General features: G+C 37.3%; 1 protein-coding gene across 2 annotated transcripts in view; it reads right to left on the minus strand.

Annotated features, from left to right (window-relative positions):
- The window catches only part of FNDC3A (fibronectin type III domain containing 3A), a 162,782-nt gene that overhangs the window by 68,055 nt on the left and 74,562 nt on the right, over positions 1-20,165 (minus strand). Inside the window, exon 1 of one of the 2 annotated variants that reach the window (XM_030882304.3) lies at positions 162-268. The exons of the other annotated variant lie outside the window; for it this stretch is intronic. Within the exon in view, the coding sequence (XP_030738164.1) occupies positions 162-168 (7 nt within the window). The 5' untranslated portion in view covers positions 169-268. Of the gene's footprint in view, positions 1-161; positions 269-20,165 lie in introns of those variants that run through there. 2 annotated transcript variants of the gene reach the window in all.

The following is a 20,165-nucleotide window of genomic DNA, read 5'->3' on the forward strand; positions in this document are numbered from 1 at the left end:
GTCTAATCTTTTTATAACTACATGGCCACAATTTAAAATATTTTTACAGCGGTAGATCTGGCATCTATTGAAAAAACACATGGCATGACTTCAGATTAATACAATACTTTCTACATTTTAAAATAAAAGCAGAATGTTTAAAATCAGTCAGCAAATCTTACCACTCATTTTGTTTTTACAGTAGCAGCAGAGAAGAAAATCCAACAAGGAAACAGCGTAGTACACGTTAACAGCTTTAATTGGAGAACGACCGCGGCTTCTTTCTGTTTTTTTTTTTTTTTTTTTTTTTTTGCGAAGCTGTGAGAGGAAAAGATCCTTTGACCGAGTCACGTGATGCATATCACGTGACCCGCAGTGACCCGCGGAAAGGGGGAAAAAAACAACCAAGCGTTCCTGCGGCAGTGTTTGGGATACAGTAAATGATTAAATGATTTCTACTGATTCTGCCTTCGATTTGACCATTTTAGGACTCCCTTATGAACCAACTCAAAAGCTCATCAAAATATACATGGAGAAATAGATATCTGATGTAAAACAAGTCTCTTTGTTCTTACCTTCCTCTGATAACATAATGAGCACTATCTACTAATTCGTTTTATTACCCAGGTGGCTGCTTTTCATTTATAAATTTTAGAATACATATAACACAACTAATTTACAAGATTCGCTCTGAAATGTCCTTGTGTAAATTGACCCACTCTCCACTCAACCCATAAGGAATGCCCTCCGTATACAAAAGAATTGTCTGTAAAACACAGGCTTGATCAACGTGTTCCTCAAACATGGGGTTTTTATTTCAGGCTGGCATTTAACCTCTCAAGCTAATAAAGGCTACCACTTTTATTGCTGGTTTTACTTCCTTTTTTTCTGATTTTTTGTTGTTGTTATTAAAGATTAACCCAGACATTAATACAGATACTTGGTGGATGGCATTCTCACTCATATCCATGAAATCTGAAAAGACAGGTCATGACTGGGGCTTAGAGCACTGTATTCAAGCATGTGTGGAGACCAGGAAAGAGACCACAGATGTTCAGTTACAAAAGAGGGGAATAAGACTGTGAGAACTTTTGGGGGTCTTTTCATTACTTTATGGTGCTATGCAGTTAAGGAAATTTATTAACAGCTAATACGCATATACAGGTAATGATAATGATTGTGATTTGTAACAAGTTGCACAGTGGAAAGAAAATGGATTTTGGTATCAAAAGATGTAAGTTTTAATACCAGCTTCAATATTTATTAGCAAGGCAATTTACTGCTCTTCTGTGAGTCTGTTTCCTTCTGTAAAAAGGTTAAAATAATCAACCTCATAGCACTGTTGAGAGAATCAAATTAGATAAATTTAAAGTACCAAATACGATTGGCAGCACTCAATAAATATAGTTATTATTATAAGTATCACTATATGTTTTTAAAAATAATAATGATATAGTGCAGAGTATATACAGGGCACTATCCAGTGTTTTACAAGTGTTAACTCACTTAATCCTCACAATAATTGAAGTAGGCATCATTTATAGGTTAAGGAAATTGAAGCAGAATGCAACTGAGTAACTTGACGAGGGCACACAATGAGGCAAAGCCAGGATACTCTAACAATAAGGCAATATTTTAAAAATATGTAAACGATGTTGAAAGACTCAGTCTTCCAAAAAGGTAGAAAAGAACTGGCAAGGGATAACCTGGAGCAATAGATTTCAATAAATACTGGGTTGGCCAAAATGTGCCTTCGGTTTTTAAGTAAAAATAAAAGATACATTTTTCATTTTCACCACGAACTTTATTGAACAACATATTCACCCTTTTGTTCCACTACCTTCTGCCACTTTCAGGCAACTTCATAATTCCATCTTCCCAAAACTTTTTATCTTTTTGAGCAAAGAACTGTTCCAGGTGCCTTTCACAGTCTTCCAGGGAATTGAAATTTTTTCCATTAAGAGAATTTTGTAAAGACCGAAATAAATGGAAACCCGAAGGTGCAATGTCTGGTGAATACGGTGGACGAATCAGAACTTCCCAGCCAAGCTGTAACGGTTTTTGCCTGGTTGTCAAAGAAACATGCAGCCTTGGTTATCCTGATGGAAGATGATGTGTTTTCTGTTGGCTAATTCTGGAGGCTTTTCGTCAAGTGTCGCTTTCAGTTGGTCTAACTGGGAGCAGTACTTCTTGGAATTAATCGTTTGATTTTCTGGAAGAAACTCAGAGGACTCCCTTCCAATACCACCACGTACACATAACCTTCTCTGGATGAAGACCAGCCTCTGGTGTGGTTGGAGGTAGTTCATTTCACTTGCCCCACGATCTCTTCCATTCCACATTATTGTACAGTATCCACTTTTCATAACCCGTTACAATTTGTTTTAAAAACAGAACGTTTTCATTATGTTTAAATAGAGAATTGCATGCGGAAATATCATCAAGAAGGTTTTTTTCCGCTTAACTTACATGGAACCTAAACATCAAGTCGATTAACATAACCAAGTTGGTGCAAATGATTTTCAACGCTTGATTTGGATATTTTGAATATGACTGCTATCTCCTGCGTGGTATAATGCTGACTGTTCTCAATGAATGTCTCGATTTGATCGCTATCAACTTCAACTGGTCTACCCGACCATGGAGCATCATCCAGCGAGAAATCTCCAGCACGAAACTTCTCAGACTACTTTTGACACGTTTGATCAGTTACAGCACCTTCTCCATACACCGCACAAATCTTTTTCTTGCGTTGCAGTTGCGTTTTTACCTCTCTTGAAATAATAAAGCATAATATACCAAAAATGTTGCTTTTTTTCTTCCATCTTCAATATTGAAATGGGTACACAAAAATTCACCAGTTTTGACAGGCTTTTTTTTTTTTTTTTTTTTTTTGTGGCTGCGTTGGGTCTTCGTTGCTGCATGCTGGCTTTCTCTAGTTGTGGCGAGTGGGGGCTACTCTTCGTTGTGGTGCGCGGGCTTCTCACTGCGGTGGCTTCTCTTGTTGCGGAACATAGGCTCTAGGCACGTGGGCGTCAGTAGTTGTGGCACGTGGGCTCAGTAGTTGTGGCTCGTGGGCTCTAGAGCACAGGCTCAGCAGTTGTGGCACACGGGCTTAGTTGCTTCAAGACATGTGGGATCTTCCCGGACCAGGGCTCGAACCCGTGTCCCCTGCATTGGCAGGTGGATTCTTAACCACTGCTCCACCAGGGAAGTCCCTTGATAAGCCTTTTTTAAAATGCATGCCGATATAACAGCTGTCACATACAATCTAACAAACTTGTTTTGAATGAAATTAAAGACAACTAAGTGCTACTACAGCCATCCTAACGGAAAAAAACTGAATGAACTTTTGGCCAACCCAATACATGCCAGACACTCCAGAGGAGATAAGACACTAAGGCAGCGGTCCCCAACCTTTTTGGCACCAGGGACTGGTTTCGTGGAAGACAATTCTTCCTCGGACAGGGCGGAGGGTGGGGAGGGGATGGTTCAGGCGGTAATGTGAGCAATGGGGAGTGATGGGGAGCGGCAGATGAAGCTTTGCTCTTGCCAGCCACTCGCCTCCTGCTGTGCAGCCCAGCAGGGGGTGGGGCTGGGGCTGGGGTCCCCTGCACTAAAGGATCATTCTCACCAGTGGGGAAGGGAAATTGTTACCTTCTAAGTTCCTACTAAAAGGCAAGGCTACCCTGAAGAGCATGACTTAATAGCGAAGAGTCTCCTGGTCTCAACAGTATCTCCTCATAAATGATGGATTCAGGGCTCCCAGTAAATCCAATCATGCCTGATCTTCAGGCCCTAAACAAAAACCAAGCCCCGGCAGCCCACTTCCTCATTTTGGCTCATGTTCTCACACAGCTGTGTTTCCATTTCTTGACTCTTTCTTTAACTGATGATCTCCGTTCCGTCTCAATTCTTTCCACTGTGCTCACTAGAACCTTTTCTCTAGTATAAATTCCCCTATATCCTCAACCTTTTCACAGCACACCTGTTCATGTGCTTTCTTTAAATGAAACCTGGTCTTCCTCAGGACAGTTTTTCTAGCAGCCACTGGGAGCAGAGGCTTCCCATTCTCCCCTGCGGCAGTCTCCAGACCCCACAAGGCTGCTTCCATTACCACTGTCCTTCCTGTTTCTTCTTTCTTGAGATCATGCCATAGGAACATACCACCCTCTACCCCTTCTCACTGCTGTCATGCTCAGTCCTCATTTCTTGAGAACTTTGGCATCATGTTCACAGTGTTTTTCCCAGCTCTTGCCCATCAGCACAATGACTTTCATGTTCAAGAAAACCTAACTTCAACTTTTCCTGAACTCTCCTCTTCCATTCTGTTTTTAGTAACCCATGTTCAAAGACATATCTTGGAACTTATCACTTAGAATTCCACTATTTCATCTTTGAAATCTTAAACTTTCATGTTTCCGTCTCTGGCCACTATATCTATCTTCCATCTCTCCAGTTCTCTTTCTTCTACAACATCTGGTCTTCCTCATAATGATTTCCCGTTTCTCCTGATCCACCACTGTCTTCATGGCCTGATCTTTTTTCCCATTCATATCTTCCTTTTACTTCCCCTGCACTAAAATTCCCCAATTTTAATCAATCAAATAAGTATCTTCTCATAGACCTGAACTATAGAAATCAAATGGTACTCAGACTGGCATGTTTATAAATTTAGTTATATCCAACCTTAACTCAGCCATCAGCATTGCTCAGGAATCCTTTCAGGAAGTTATCCCTGGTTAAGAACCTATATCCTGTTTTCTACAGTGATTATCAGAGATCTTCACCACTTTCTAAGGACCTTCCCCAACCCGACCTCAACTATATATCTCAGCACGAAACTGAACTCTTTCAATGTTATTTACAAACTTTTCTCACCTCTTCAATTTTCAGAAGAATCACTGTCCCTTCACATTAGGTCAAAGCTATCTCTCCACTTCTACTCTTGATCTGATCTCCATTTCTTACTGGGGTCTTTACTTTATTGGTCTGTCGTCAGTACCCTCTTAACAAGACTTAGCTCTATACCCTTACTATCCTCAACTATCCCCACAGTTGCCACAGAGTTCTATTGCCCAGGATTAGCAACAGGGTCCATACTTTCAAGGACCTTTCAGTTATATAGCAAAAATATAAGTTAAATGTATTTTATATTTCCTAAAGACCTTGTTAATTCAAGAATGTGCATCAAACACTTTTCCCATAGAAATAAAGTGAGAGGATGCACTGAGAATATCACAATTACAGGAAAACATTATGCAGTGATGAGCATTCATTTTCCCTTTCTACCTGATTATATGACAATTTTAACAAACTTAAAATGCTCCTGCTTTTTTATTTCCTCAACACTGTCTCAAATATTTTGCAGAAGGCTCTCTTAAATTAAGAGCATGACATGTCAGCAATTGTATGGACTTCTTGATAATATTTTAATGCATTAACTATTACCATTCCTGAAATAATGATTTTCAGGTAGGCTTGTCAGTGTAGCACTATACTTGGGTGACGCTGTTTATAAGCACTTACTGGGTACCAGGCACTGGTCTAAGTGCTTTACAGACATTAACTCATCTAATCTGCATAATATCCCTGTGAAGTAGTATGACTATTATTTCCATATTATAGGTGAGGAAACTAAGATACAAAGAGGTTAAGTAACTTGCAAAGTCTCACAGCTAGTAAGCCAGCAATAGAATTAGGTGGTCTAGTTCTGTAACCCATGCTTTTCAACATGGCATTACTCTGCTTCGGTTGTTTAGGATATAACAAATATTAAAAATTATAAAATGAATGAGAAAAATTGCAGAATACCAAAATTCACTTGAAGATAAACCACAAACAGAAAAGCAATGAACATTTGGATGGAAGATCCCACACAATACACCCCAAATATCTGTTAGTTACATATAATGGTAACAAAGCAAAATGTACCTAAATGTATCTCACTGAAATTGAGAAGAAATTGAGAAGAAAGATCCTAAATATTTCTACTAAGTGAGGGATATCATATGGAAAATAGTCAGTGAATTACTTAATAACGAAACCTGTTCCAAAAGATAATTTAAGGGAATTTAAGAGACAAACACAGCATCAAAAACAAAAGCTAAAAAACCCCCTAAAAAACCAACTGACCAAACAAACAAACAAAAAGACCTCAAAACAAAACAGATGGCAAACTGAAGAAAAGGGAAAATTAACATAGGGAAAATTAAGATAGAAAAAATAATATAAATAAGGAGTGAGGCTGGTATTACGTATGCCCTTTCTAGAGTTGGGCCATAAAACCTTTCTGGTTTGTATTAGCTGAAATGTGATTGAGATATCAAGGACCACACTGTCAAGCTAGTCCTCATTTTCTGCAGATGAAGTACATCTCAAACTGCATGGCCCCAGTGATTTGGCTTGAAAAAAACGAGAGCAGGTATAAAGTAATGCTGACTTTGGTCATAAATGAAATTTAGTAAAGCATCAATAAATGTAAAACTTTTAAGCAATGTATCCTCAAAAATAACTACTAGTTGCAAAATGAATAGCTAAATAGCAAGCCAGCTATTATCAGCTGACTTGTAGAAAGGGATTATTATCTGTGAAGCAAATGAGAAGCTGGAAGAGTTGACTATGATTTTATAAAATTCCTTCTGGCAATAAATAAGATTAGTTGTTTATTAAGGCTGCTCTTAGACTAATAGTAAGTCTGGGTCATTTGCATGTCAGAAAATTTAAGAGGCAGACTCATTCACCTTAGCAAAAAGTGGTTTCAAATCATATAAAATGTAAATTTAAAAGAGTGGGGGGACTTCCCTGGTGGCACAGTGGTTAAGAATCCGACTGCCAATGCAGGGGACACGGGTTCGAGCCCTGGTCCAGGAAGATCCCACATGCCATGGAGCAACTAAGCCCATGTGCCACAGCTACTGAGCCTGCGTTCTAGAGCCTGTGAGCCACAACTACTGAGCCCGCATACCTCGAGCTGGTGCTCCACAACAAGAGAAGCCACCGCAATGAGAAGCCTGCGCACCGCAAAGAAGAGTAGCCCCTGCTCACCGCGACTAGAGAGAGCCCGTGCACAGCAACAAAGACCCAACGCAGCGAAAAATAAATAAATAAATTTATTAAAAAAAAAAAAAGAGTGGGGATGTGAAGTATGTCCCTCTTCTACTCCTCTACAAATACATATCTAATCCTCCAAAAGACTGACTCTGACGATGACAGTGGCGCTGATTCTTGTGGCAGTATTAAGGTACAGGTTCTGAAAAAGCATCTAAAGAACATGTGTTAAGCTTATGCAGCTTAGACCATAACTGATGAATGTCCATAGTGTCAAGGGACCAAGAAAAGGTTAATGAAGTCTGCAACTAATCAAGTGGTCTATGGGAGGGAGTATATTACAGGGGAGTGGCTGACAGCGGTATAGGCAAATAACCTCAGGAAGATAAGGGGAGCAAAGGATTGGAATCTATAACGTTATCTTGGACACAGATCAAACCTTGTTTATATTAAGTCTATTTGCTTGCCCGTGTTTTTCCTCTTTCGCCTTTCAGGAGCCTTAGTCACCTTGCAGATTGAGCCACACAACAGCATTTTCTTTCTCTAAAATTTCCCTCTTTACTTGTATTAAACTAAAGTATCAATCAACTTGACAAAAGTTTTATTCTATATTATGCATGCCAATAGGAAGCAGATGTGAGGATCATCCTAAGACCAGATATGGTTTGAAATGACTGGGGTGTGAAGGTGGCCGGAGGTTAGAAACCTAGATACTAGCCAGGGTATGGTCAATTCAGACGTCTGTGTTCTAATGTAGTATTTCCCAAGTATTTGTATTTATATGCCAATAAAATTTCAGAACAAATTCTGGGGACTCATTAAGGTAACCAACTTTTTATGAGACCAAGTAATGACATTAAAAGGAAAAAAGGTGGAAAGGAAGGACAGAAGGAAGGAAGTCTATCCTATATTATCACATAATTTCATTAAGATGCTCAAAACAGTAGAAGGGATTTAACTTCAGAATTTAAAAAAGTCTTTAAGTTAAATAAATTTAGCTTAATGACTACTACATTATCCTTATTTCTGCATTTCCTAGACTGATGAAACTTCCCCAGATCTATGAACAAGAATATGGGAATAACTCTCAGTAGTAAGAAAGGTAAGAATTTGTCCTCAAGGCTGACTAGCTTTGGTGATGGAAGAGGGAGGAAACAGAGCAGAGGTAGGGTAATCATATTATCATCATCCAATCTAGGACACTTCTGAAAGTGAAAGAGGTAGCTTAAAAAATCATTAAAATTATATAATTTGGAATTATTCTTTATTGATTGACAAATTGCTTTTATTATATTGAGGAACATGAAAAAGAGTTCTATTAAAAATATTAAAAAATAAATGCTTTATTAAAACACATATGCAAGTACACTAAAGAGCATTTTACAGGTTTCTTTAAATTGAACATCTGAATATTAAAGAGCAGTATAAGAAGAACAATTATTCTTAGTACATATCTAAGTATTTTAATCAATTTGTTAGCTATATCTGTCTCTAATTCCATATCACTGGTATTTAACTGAAAATTTTCCTTTTTTCAATGTAGTTTTAATTTTTTCATAAAACTGCCTGCAACTGTTGTATTTTATGGTTAATAAATTTGAAGCTATTGATACCTTCAATTGACTCTTTTCTATAATATTTAAGACTATAATGTTTATATTAAGAAAATACTATGATTCTGAGGGTGATGTTTGGTAAGCTGGGAACAAATTCTGCTAAATGGAGGTTATTCTCAGTTCTGTTTTTTTTTCTTGTTGAACTCTGTAAATATTTCAGTCCAAATATTTTCACTGGTACTACAATACCTTCAAATATTTTTACAAACAAAATTCACTGAGTTCTCTTTATTTATGATTCTTTTGAATGTTTCACCAAATTTAGGGGTTTTTTTTTAGCTTATTTTTGCTGAAAGGGTTTATTGCAAAATAAAAAAGCACTGCCAATAATAAATAGTCACAGGTTTATATAATAAATGACAAAACTATTCAGACTATGTTTTATATATTCTGAGGCAGGGATATTTAGATTTTATTTCCTACATATTATTTGTCATTCATCTAACCTATATGCATCCCACTGATCCCTCCAAGTGGTGGCCTGGTGACACCAAGTGGCCATCAGGGGCATTAGCATTACATACTTCTGCAGCCGCCACCACCGAGACTGCAAGGAGTTAGCTGTCCCTAGCTCTCCTTTATCTACAAGTACTTTGCTCTACTGCTAAGTACCTTAACTGTTATCCTTGACTTGCTTCTGCCAGGGGTCAGGGAAAGAGAAATCGTTTATTCCAGTTGTCTTTAAGTTTAATCACAGGTTAAAGTAAAAACAAGAGATGGACAAACTGCTTGTTTAGATGAGATCATGGCAGAAGCTGGAAATACAAAATGATGGCTGATCATATACATTAGAGCTTATTTTAATGGAACTACTAATTATACTGTTAAAAAATGAAACGTCTGAAACAAATGTTAAACCGGTTAGATACCAAGATGACAGGCATAAACTGGGACTGTCCTAGACAAAATGGGACATAAGGTCACCCTGTTAATAGGGGATGCTTATTTGTTAAGGCTACAAAACACCTGGCAACATTTATTCACATGAGGCTGGCAATTAGCACAGGCCTTGAGTCTAGGTATTTAACGAGCTGGTGATCATAATTTGGGAATAGAATGAGGCAGGAAGTTACAGAAGAAAGAGAAAAGATCAAGGTAATTATTATTCACTGCTTTAGGGGCCTATCTTTTCCCTGAAAACGTATTATTCATTTTTAAGGCTGGATAAAGTAGACTTTAAATCAGGGGCCTAAGTATGATTCAGAATTATGGGTAACTTCATTTATCTGTGTACAGGTAATTGAAAATTTTTATAATTAGATTTGTAAGCATTTAGATATATCAGTGATAAGCACACTATGTTGAAAAAGGGTGAAGAATGACTATCACATTATGGTTAGAATCTACCTCTAGCACTAAATCAAACTGTATATTGACAGAAAACTTAAAGTAGGAGATGTGTTTACCAAGCACCTGCTTGTAAACAAGAGTTATTTTTAGTGTACTTGTTTAGAAAGCTACAAAGGCTATGATATTAATGTGCATGGATGCAGCAGGTTGTGAACATTACTATTTTTAGTATCAGTCTAATGTGAACAATGATGAATCATTCTTTGTTATTCTAGTAGGAAACAGTGCTTAGGATTTACTGCAGCACATTAACTATGTCTCAGTAACTGTACACCCACACACTGACATCACACAGGCAGTGATATGGATCAATGATGCAAATCCTGTCAGGATCAAACATTCAGGCCACAGCAGTTGAAAAAAAGACTGCCTGCATGACAGGGCAGACCAGTCATCCAACATGTACAGACTGCATTAAATCAGTAGTGCTGATGTTGAAAAGGGTTGTGTTAGGTCCTTTTTATATAATAGCTAAACTTTTAAATTATAGATTTCCCACATACAGACTCTATCTTTAAGCTTCCTCACAGCTTCTGTGGTTTAAGGTCTGGACCTTTTAAAACATGTCTTAAGGCTCCACCAGCCACATAAGTTATCTTGGAAAATAGCCTCTGTAGCCAGGCTATCTATCTATCTAATCTATCTATCTATCTATCTATCTATCTATCTATCTATCTATCTATCTATCTATCTATCTATCTATCTACCTGTCTATCTATCTACCTACCTATGTGTCTACCTACCTATGTATCTATGTATCTATCTATGTATCTATCGATCTATCTATCTATCTATTTAGGCTGCATTGGGCCTTCGTTGCTGCACGCCGGCTTTCTCTAGTGGCGGCGAGCGGGAGCTACTCTTTGTTGCAGTGCGCGGGCTTCTCATTGCGGTGGCTTCTCTTGTTGCGGAGCATGGGCTCTAGGCATGCGGGCTTCAGTAGTTGTGGCACGCGGGCTCAGCAGTTGTGGCCCGTGGGCTCTAGAGCGCAGGCTCAGTAGTTGTGGCGCATGGGATTAGTCGCTCTACGGCATGTGGGATCTTCCTGGACCAGGGCACAAACCCGTGTCCCCTGCACTGGCAGGCAGATTTTTAACCACTGCGCCACCAGGGAATTCCCTGTAGCCAGGTTCTTATAGACAAATCTTTTGAAGAACATGCCTTCATGTTCTTCATGCCTTCATGTTCTTCAAAAATCTTTTGAAGCATTTTATATAACATGTTGTGCTTGACAAATAACATTCAGATTTAGATATGGAGCACTACACTGTGGCCTCACAATTAATTCACTGCTACCTCAGAGTCTTCTTCCCACTGTCACCTTCTTCTTTGAGCTTTCACTGTTTTTAGTTTTACTGGCATCAAAATATTAATTTTTTATCATTACAGATATATTGGAAAAGACGGCTTATTATGAGTAACCATGTATAATGTTTCAAAATATCTTCTCCTAGAATTACATGTACCCACTGGAATTAGAGATTTCCTTTCCCGTAACAGGAGGCTTGCCACAGAACATTCACATCCTGTTGCAGTTTCTTCTGAAAAGAAACTGGGTCTCTACACTTAAAGCATCACCCTTCCTTCTAGTTTCTTATGTTCTCCTCAATGACTATCACTTCCCAGGAGAAATGGAAAGCTGAAAGGAGATGAGAGCTGGAGGTGTTTCATTCTATCACTGATGTTCTGACATAATCAGGCTAACATGAAAACATGCCTTTCCCATGCTCTCAGGCACCTGCTTTCATGTTGTTTCCTCAACTAGTGGTGTTTCTTATGAGAGCTTGAAAAAAAAAGAAGGAAAGGTAAGGGTTCTCCCTCATCCTAAGGTTGGTTAGTTTTTTTTAACTGTTAATCATCTGAAAGAAATATTTTGAAAACATAAAAATTACTGAGACAGTTGTCTTCATAGTTCTTTTTGAGGGGTAATCTTTAAATCTAGATTTTCCATAGTAGAAACCAAATGCTATTTCACAGTTGAAAATATTTCTGTACTTCCCACTGCACATCAACTGTCTTCATGAGAAGACTGAACTGTAAGGTCTTATTTTTCTCTATCATGATTTATATATTTTGATCATCTGCTATTAGCTTCTATTTTACTCTAATCATTTCATTTCAGTCTTCTCAGGGCAAGTCTGTATCAGCTAACACAGTCTTAAATGGAAAAGAGAAGATTAAAAACTCACTGTGCTGATCGCATGCTAAAGACTTCAAAGAGTTAGGAAAAAACTCCACAAAAGACAGGAACAGAGACTCTGTCTCCCTTTCTCTTCAAAGGTTCAAACATTACCAGACTGGGAAGAAGAATCTTATTTTTTTTAATTTATTTATTTTTATTTTTGGCTGCATTGGGTCTTTGTTGCTGTGCGCAGCCTTTCTCTAGTTGCGGCGAGCAGGGGCTACTCTTCGTTGCAGTGCGTGGGCTTCTCATTGCGGTGGCTTCTCTGCCACTGGCCTTTGGATTCTAACTCAATTACACCAACTTTCTGAGTTCTCCAGCTTGTAGTCAACAAATTGTGGGACTTCCTGGAGAACCCTAATACACATTCCAAGCCTTTCTTATGAGAAAGAGCTATAAAACCAAAAAGCATTTTGAACCTAACGTGCTCAGAAATAAATTAATCATTTCCATCCTTCTACCCAAACCAATTCTTTTTTTTCTTCTTCTATATTTTGAGGAAAAGAGAAAGAAACTGTCATTTATCTTTATGTTCAACTGACTTGTGAAATCTGTAAATCATTCTTAGTCTCCTCTTACCCACTGAATTGAGCCCCCAGGTCTTATCCTTACTACTTTTCTGGGGGGTTTATTTTCCTGTTTAAAATCAATACTTCAGTGGCTCCCTGTTCCTTTCAGGATAACACCTGAACTCTTTAGCATGCAATATAAAGGTATTTGTAACACAGCCTATGTTTCCATTTTTAGTCTCATTTTCTGATACTCCTCAATGTATTCTGTTCTCCAGTCTATTTCTTTAATCATACCTTTTCAGTCTCCTCTAACTTCTCTGTGTACATGCTATTCCTTCTGCTTCTAAGATATTTTCTCAATTATTTTTCCTCTTAGTTAACTTCTATTTCTTTAAGCATCACCTTTTCCTGCACAGTTCAACAACTATTCCAAGCTGGGTAAGGTATGTCTCCTCTGGCCTCCCACATATATCTGGGCATACCTAATTCCATCATAGCACCTATTACCCTCTTCTTTTTTAACTGTGGTTTACTTGCCTGTCTCCCTGACTGTGCTGTGAGGCAGGGTCTAAGTCTTTTAAATGGCTGTCAAGAATGAGCTGTCCTTCAGAATAGAAGAGATTTGGGCAAATTCTCTTTCCAGGAAAAGAGCATGCATGCACTTAGTTACTGTGTTTTCTGTGCTCTGGCAAGCCCCTGAGCATGGGAGATTGAGTACAAGAAGGTGAGAAATTCCACCATATTAAGGCTAAAAATAATGTTAAAATATTGAAATATGATCTTTCATTGTAATGATAAAGGGATTTTCCAAAAACGTTGAGGGATTATATAATAAAATGAAGCAGAAGAGTATATCAAAGACAAGAGAACTTTGCTGATCCATACAAAATGGAAACAGGATTCGATTAAAGTTTACCCTCTAAAAGTGAATCAACATCCTCAAATAATGTTATTGCACAGATTTTGAGATCAGAATCCTATGTTAAAATTGACTCTGGCAGAGAGTAACTTAACTTTTGGAGCCTTAGAGAAATTAGTACATACTTGCAAGGAAATCTTCTACCACCACCCTTATTATGTTGTTGCCTGACTCTTAAGGTTAATGGCAGCATGTTTGGATGTGCCTTAATATAATACCATAACCACAGTCAGGGGCAAAGTCATACTTTTATGAATATAAGGATGCCTAGTGTTAGTTGCTGTGACACAGGAAAATGAGAATTGTGAAAGAATGATTTTTCCATCCCTTTATATCTAGGTAGGTACTAAAAATCACATTTAACATGTTGCCATATAAAGAAAGGAACCAGAAAAGATCTTTTCTTTTCCTGGGACAATCTCTGCAGATAGGTACAAGCGTATGTAAATCAGATTATGTAATTAATTCATGGTAGTCTCTTTATGACTTTATATAAATGCTCACTGAAGAGCCTAGCCTTGCCTTACCCCAGCTATGCTTCTGTGAAAAAACCAGAAAGGTTTATGCCTAGGTTAGACTGCTTAATTAGCACTTCCCTGAGTCTAAAATTGTGGCTGCAGTTACTACAAGGCTAAAATAAGGTGAATCTCTGTATCAGTAATTCAGATGCTCTTCTCACCAGGAGATCCTTCTAGTGAAGCTAACTTTAGAGAGTGTGGTTTTTATTTTTAATAAGGAAAGTGATGTTTCTATATACTCTTACATACAGTTAAGAAAATGAATGCAAAGCACAAAACAGGTTTGTAGTAAATACTGGTTCCTTTCCTAGCATCCCTTCACAGAATGATTCGGTTAAATAGAGAGGATCCAAACAAACACATCTTCTTTCAAAAATACAGCCTAGCTTATACTGGTACTTTTTTGGGGTCGACAAAATCCTCAACATCTAAGGTTTATTGCCCTGGGTTCTACCTGTCCTCTTGAATGTCAGAATTCTTTAAGCCATTTCTAAATTATGGTATCAAATTTACAAATTTCTTTTTTTCCACCCCCTTGATTTAAAAAATTGTCCGACTATTATAAGCTTGGTATGTCCCTTTTTTTTTTTTAAGTTTTTACTAGTTAAAAAATCCACTTATCTGCACTAAAATACATTGTATGGTCCACCATTTTCCTTAATAAGCTCAGGGTCTCAGCTTTTAAAAAACAAAACTATAAATTTTATAAAATAAAATTGGGACTAAATTTAGAAGGAATTAAAACATTTATATGGTTATTTAAGCAATTAATATTTGTCAAAATTATCAAATTATACAGAAAATATAAAGAAGAAAAAAGACTATGGTAATCCTACCAAATAGGGGCAGGCACTTGAAGGAAATGTGCTCAAATTATTTTTGATGCATATATATTCATTAATAATATTTTTCCTTATTACAAAAGAACTAATTCTGTTGATATCCTTAGTAATGTATAATCACATAAACAGCCTTCAAGATTCAAGTCCTGATTAAATAAAACTACTAATTAATAATCTTTTTAATCTTCCATTTTGGGGAGGTAAAAAGTAAAAAATAGAGCTTATCCTTTCAGTATCCTCTAGGAAGTATCTCCTAGTCCCTGGACTGGTTTGGATGTTCGTGCTAGAGCTTCTATAGCACCCTTCCTGTTCTCTTCAATCACAGCCCTTTTCTCACTTTACTAAATACTTTTGACTGTCTTCCCTATGAGATTGTAAACTTCGTGGAGGGCAGGGATAGGGTCTACCTTACTCATCACTAAATCTCCAGAGTTTTGGAATAGCGACTGCACATATCAAGTTCATAATAATTTGCTAAATAAAAGAATGGGTTTTAAAAGAAACCTAATATTCTAATCTAGACTCAGCAATTTATTCAACTCAATCTTCTAAATAATCTACACTCTAGTACCATATAATCAGTATTAATGCTTATAATGATTTAGGGCACTGGCAGATTCTGAATTATTTTCAGTACATTCTGTTTACTAAGGCTAAATATAAGTGTTTATTTTGTAAACATTTTCAGTAATATGATTTGGAAAAAGCTTTTCTGGTTTTCAGTTAATCAGAAAGGTATTTTAACAAAAACACACTGCCCCAGGTCAATGTTTAAAGCATACACCTTATGCCATAGTTATTAACTCTAATAATATCATCTTTGGCAAAAATATCTTAAAGCTAACTGATGAAGGTTTCTTCCCCAAAAGATGAGAAGGCAGAATCAAAAGATACGAACCCTCCCTTTGACCCTCCCCCATCTTTTTAGGGTAATAAAAATTAAGATCTTTCTCAAGTATAAATGGGGAAAGAACCTTTTCAAATTCTAATACTTCGTGTTTTTAATATAAAATCTGGTATTGTTTACTCCTTAAAATTCTTATGGTGGACTCTCGCTTCAAAGAAGAGGATTAGTAAATTAAACACGCTTTGAGATGTGCTCTGAGGAAAATTGACGTTTTGCGATTAAAAGCAAAAGAGACTTTTTTTTTTTTTTTTTTTGCCCTAGCATCATGTAGTACAACGTATATACGGCTAAGTGGTACTTTTTTGGGGGTATATTTCTTTTTTATTTATTTATTTTTAATTGGCGTATAATTGTTTTACAATGGTGTGTTAGTTTCTGCTTTATAACAAAATGAATCAGTTATACATATACATATGTTCCTATTAAGTGGTACTTTTTGATAGCGTTGGTCTTAGGGTTCAGAGATGAATTTATGAGTAAAGTTCTTGGTCTACAGTAATTTGGTTTCATATCTTTAGAAATAAGACACTCCCATTTCTAGAATACAATTTTGAATGACTTGCAGTAAGTATATGAAAATATTTCAGAAAAAAGTATGTGGTTGAGAGGAACGAACTATTGTTAAGCTATGAGTAGCGTGCCATCTTAGGTACTTTATGTTTGAGAAGTAGCTATGAAGTGTGGACTCTGCATCCAGACTACCAGAGCTCAGATCCCAGCTCAGCCACTCAGTAACTGGTAACTCCGGGCAAGTTATTAACCTATGTCTCAGTTTCCTTGTCCATAAAATGAAGATAGTAATAGCTATCTCACAGCATTGATGGGAGAATCAAATAGATTAATTACATGTAGAATGTTTACAGAAGTTAACTGGTGCAGTAATTATTCAATAACCATTAGACAGTATCATACATGCTAATTAAATTAGAGTCACTTTCTACCCCTTTTCCCATTACCTGAGGATCTATAACGCATTGGTATTGCAATTAGAAATGAGTAAGTGCTGAAATAAAGACAATTCGATTGCTTATTCCTAAAATAAGTCAATAAACATTTAGAGTTTCTATAAATACAAGGGGAAGGTCCAGGAGGGAAAGGAGATCTAGCACAGAAGAATATAATATGGTTTTGTACCATCATCACTTGAGAAAGGTTGATGTGGGTCCAGACACCTACATGTTTCAACTTCCCAGTTGATTCTGAAATCCCTTGGTGTAGTGATAAAAATTATCTTTACAGTCAGAAAGACCTTCATTTGAGTCCCAGATCTTCCAATAGCTAGCTCTGAGACTTTTATGAACCTTAGGTTTCTCACTCTTTTAAGGTTTAAATAAGATTAACTGCACACAGCATGATCCTGGCAGATAATGAACACTCAATTACATTATTAGTGGTGGACTCTAAAACAGAAAAAAAAGACAAAAACCAAAAAATAACATATGCCAAGTTAGAGATATAGGCCAGATAAGTGCAAAAGGAAATTGAGGAACACTTTTTAACCCTGGGGTGGTCAGAAAGAGAATCTCAAGAGGTAGAACTAATTAGTACTGGGTTTTGAAGAACTGCAAAAATTTAGAAAGCTCTCTCCTGTGTGTGCACATGTGCATGCACATGTGTGTGCACACTCTTGTGTGATTTTTCAGTGAAGGAGCAACGTGAACAAAGATATGAGAGGGGTCTCTGTAAGAAATATTTAGAGACTAGAGTATCTACTAATCCTGGAATATTTGGAGTGGAAGTTTCCTGAAATTAAAACTAGAAAGAAAGATTGGAATGAGGTGATGGAGTGCCTAGAAAATTAGGCTAAGAGTTATATGCTATATGAAATGAAAGAAGGCAAGGCTTTTCGGTTAGTTTTTAGCATGACTTCCTAAAAAGTCATGTTTTAGGAAGGCCAATCTTGTAGTTACAGCAATAAATATGGAAAAGTGACAGACTTCTGTAAAGAAATTTGAATCCCAGTCAATGTGGGACTAATGTGCTTAAAAGGCCATAAAACTACTCAATTAGGTGTAATACATGCTCACACGGACTTCTGTGACAAGTTTTAATCAAATCTAATTAGAAAGTATAGCTCTCTAATGTGGAAACCTCCCCAATTTATATAGCTAGTTAGAGTGATTTGATAAATTACAGTATCGTTAGCTTTGGTTTCCTCACTTAAGAAGAAGTTGCTTCATACAGACAGTTCTCAATTTACTAGAAAGTGAATTGGCAAGATGGATATTTAGAACCCAGAATGTATTACCTGACTCTCTCAACTTTATAAATGATAGTAAGGCTCTGCTATAAATAAAAACTCACAAAATAAATACTGACATGGTCTAAAACAGCGGTCCCCAACCTTTTTGGCACCAGGGACCGGTTTCGTGAAAGACAATTTTTCCACAGATGGGGGGTGGGGGGATGGTGCAGGCGGTAATGCGAGCGATGCGGAGCGGCAGATGAAGCTTCACTCGCTCGCTCGCCCGCTGCTCACCTCCTGCTGTGCGGCCCAGCTCCTAACAGGCTGCGGACTGGTACCAGTCTGCAGCCCGGGGGTTGGGGACCCCTGGTCTAAAAAGTAGTTAAAATATTGTGCATATGCAATGACAACAAAAGTGGAAGGACCTTTTTCTATTAATTACTGTGAAATATCAGGATGTATCAAACACTTAAGGATACCTAATATACTTAATCCATTATATATATATATATGTATGGATATATGTATACATATTTGACATGGCCTCTTTTGGGCTGAGCTCACTGACTAAACTCCAAATGACAAAAATCTCAAGAGGGACAAAGAGGAAGAATGGAGAAATACTAATCCCAAAGGAACAGGTGAATGTGTCTGAGGGAAGGCAGACAAGTATCTTTTGGGTAAAAAGAAAGGGGGGAGGTGGAAGTTTCTTATATACAGCCCTTATTTATTTAAAATGGTTTTTTTTTTTTTTTTTTTTGACTTCACAGCGTGGCTTGTGGGATCTTAGTTTCCAGACCAGGGTTCAAACCCGTGCCCCCTGCAGTGGAGCACGGAGTCCTAACCACTGGACCGGCAGGGAATTCCCTAAAATGTTATTTTTAATAGGAAGTACATTTACAAGATTCAAAAATGAAAAAAATATAAGAAGGTAGAGAGGAAAAACTTTCACTCCATCCCTGGTCCCCATGTGATGCACCACCACCCCATAAGTAAACACTATAATTACTTTTGGAGGGTCTTTCAAGATTTTCAATTATTATTATTGTTTTTAAAAATAGTCTGTGGCATCTATTAGTTAGCTTCTAGTATTTGTTCTTCCCTTTTTCCACAGTAATAATCCCCTGAATGTTAGCTGGAATCCATGGTCAGCCCAACCAAAGGCAATTTTTAGTTCTCTTATCTAGCTAGAAGTGGTCAACTAAGCTATGGTCAATGAGAATGTGAGAAGTGATCTTTACAATCTCCAGAGTTTGTCCTAAAAGAAACAAGGCATGTCTTATATCTCTTTGTCTCTTCCTCTTTTCCATTCTGTCTGGGACTCGGACATGGTGGTGAGCCATCTTGGATCATGCACATGAGTATGATGTGCAGACCCTAAGGATGGCAGATCAAGACAGAAGTAACCTGGGTCCCTTTACTGCCTATGGGGCAAAGAACTCCATAAAAGTACTAATTGACCTTTACACATAATGCATGAGAGAAAAAAAGTTCATATTATAATTGTCTTGGTTTTCTACTGCTGTGTAACGTTAGCACAAACTTAGTGGTTTTAAAAAAAACACCCATTTATTAGCTCACAGTTCTGTAGTTCATAAGTCCAGTCATAGTATGGACTGCGTTCTCTACTCAGTCTCACAAAGTGAAAATCAAAGTATTGGCTAGGATGTGTTCTCATCTGGAGGCTGGAGTCCTCTTCCATCCAACCTCATGTGGTTTTGGCAGAATCAGCTTCTTGTGGCTGTAGGACTAAGATCCTCATTTCCTTGCTGGCTATTTTACACAATTATATTTCTGGGTCTCACTTTCCTTTTGCCATCACCACTCACTAAAATTTTTTTAAATTGAGATTTTTATCACTTATTTTAACAGAACTCACTAAACTGGTTTAGATTTCCTATTTCCAAGAGAACTTTAACAGTGCTATTTTATTCATTAGGAAAATAAAGAATTGAAGATAATTTGCCTATATTTTCCTTTTTAGCATAAACATTGCAATTTTCTCTTAACTAAGTCATATATAAAATAGTTTCTCTTGAAAAGTAACATTTAATAGCATTTAGGGACAACCTGGGACTATTACACAATGTACTCAGGATGAGTCA

This window comes from Globicephala melas, chromosome 18 (genome assembly GCF_963455315.2).
Source record: "Globicephala melas chromosome 18, mGloMel1.2, whole genome shotgun sequence".
Classification (NCBI taxonomy): domain Eukaryota; kingdom Metazoa; phylum Chordata; class Mammalia; order Artiodactyla; family Delphinidae; genus Globicephala; species Globicephala melas.